The sequence below is a fragment of the Aplysia californica genome, unplaced genomic scaffold, assembly GCF_000002075.1.
Source record: "Aplysia californica isolate F4 #8 unplaced genomic scaffold, AplCal3.0 scaffold00285, whole genome shotgun sequence".
NCBI lineage: Eukaryota > Metazoa > Mollusca > Gastropoda > Aplysiida > Aplysiidae > Aplysia > Aplysia californica.
In genome coordinates, this window is record NW_004797555.1 from 113355 (window position 1) to 115254 (window position 1900).

At 42.2% G+C, this 1900-nt stretch overlaps 1 protein-coding gene across 1 annotated transcript in view; it reads right to left on the reverse strand.

Moving 5' to 3' along the window:
- LOC101854729 (tctex1 domain-containing protein 1-B) overlaps positions 1–1744 on the reverse strand; it is a gene marked incomplete at its 5' end in the record, with an annotated part of 3720 nt that extends 1976 nt beyond the window's left edge. The window contains 1 exon segment of the mRNA XM_005101478.3: positions 1577–1744. Within this exon segment, the coding sequence (XP_005101535.2) occupies positions 1577–1744 (168 nt within the window).
- Between the last annotated feature and the right edge of the window lie 156 nt (positions 1745–1900).

The following is a 1900-nucleotide window of genomic DNA, read 5'->3' on the forward strand; positions in this document are numbered from 1 at the left end:
ATCTCTCTCTCTCTCTCTCTCTCTCTCTCTCCCTCTCTCTCTCTCCCTCCCCCCTCTCTCTCTCACTTATCGAGTGTATCAATCTGTCAGCCGAGATGTTGTATTCCACTCAGCTTAAACTGGAGGGTCGCAGTAGCCCGCCTCCTAAATAGTGAAATTGTGTCGATGGGCGGTGGTGCAGCTTAACCCTATCCGTTGGCCCTGGGGTCATTTTGTACCCCCGCGGTTGTATTCTTCACATTTTAGAATACTTCTAGTGCGAAGATTTCTTTGAAACTTTCAGTATTTTTAAAATATTATTTTGACAGACTGCTATGCAAAGCGTACGGATCGGATTAACAAGTAATTTCCTCTTTGGAAAGCGGTGGCACGGAGTTCCCCACATCGTATGGATACGATAGTAAAACACGACGTACGGATAGGGTTAAATTTTCGCCATTACAGTCACAATGGTATGATAACATCTATACTTGGAGTGAAAAGTACTTTCAAACTGTACCACGCCATGACTGATCCCGTGTGCAGAACTTGAGGTTTGGTTTTATTTGTTGTTGTTGTTGTTGTTGTTGTTGTTGTTGTTGTTGTTGTTGTTGTTGTTGTTGTTGTTGGGTGTTTTTGTTGTTATAATTATTATAATTGTTTTTGCTTTTGTTGTTTGTTGTTTTTTTGTTCTACTTTATGTGCAGGGGGGTGTAAAGGATACCTGTGTCTCTCTCAAAGACACCCGCAACTGTCGACCCATCAAAAACCATTGTATAAAAACGGTTTTTGACTCAATGGTTTAATTCTTGGATGGGAGAAAAATCGTGGTGGGTGGTTGGCGGATGCTCTGGTGTGGTTTGCTCCTTCTTTCCTATCAAACATCTCTATTGTCCTTATCTGCCCTCCTTCTAATTTGTGTTTGTTACTCTCTTTTAACACCTCTAATCTTCGGCACTTGTGTGACCTTATTGTATTGCAAGTGTCGTAAAACGCTCACTAAAACTAAAAAATCGTGGAGCGAGCGGAACTTAGGAGATCTTCAGATGAAGAACCCCCTTCAAGCAAGTGTTTCGGCCCTAACACTCTAAGGGGGGCGGGCCACACTAAGGTCGTGACTCCCAAGTGCTCTCCTGCTGTTTTTTGGTTTGTGTTTTGTTCTTCTTTGGCGCAAAACGAGGATCAAACCCAAGCGATCTGGGAACATCTCCGGATCTTCAGTCATTTGATGTTTGTGCAATACCCCGAAGCCTCCAATGGATATAGCAAATCTGAAGCTATATAAAAATTTACTGAACTTTTGGGAATGTCCTGATCTGTTTTCTGTTCTATTTTAAGCGGATGATGATGATGATGATGATGATGATGATGATGATGATGATGATGATGATGATGATGATGATGATGATGATGATGATATATTTGTTTGTATCATGTTCCTGACGAAGCCCTTTAAATGGCGAAACGTTGAACCCCTTTTTTATTCCCTACTACGTACAATGATGATGATGATGATGATGATGATGATGACGATGATGATGATGATGATGATGATGATGATGAAGGTCAAAGAAAATAAACAGAGCTTTACACATACTTGCATCGGCATTTTGAAATCCTTGAGGCCGAAACTGTTGCCAGATATGCTGCTTCGAGAAACGTGAGACATGCGTCGACCCGCAAGGCCGTACTGCACGCTCGGACGCGCGTCCATTCTGGACATCCGCCGGATGTTGGGGCCCGCCATCATGCCCTCTGTGTCTCTCTGGGGAAACATGACGAAAACCAGGCACGTTATTCTGATAGTTCATATTGCTTAGTGAATGAGTCTGTCTGTCTGTCTGTCTGTCTGTCTTTCTGTCTGTTTGTATGTATGTATGTATGTATGTATGTATGTATGTATGTATGTATGTATGTATGT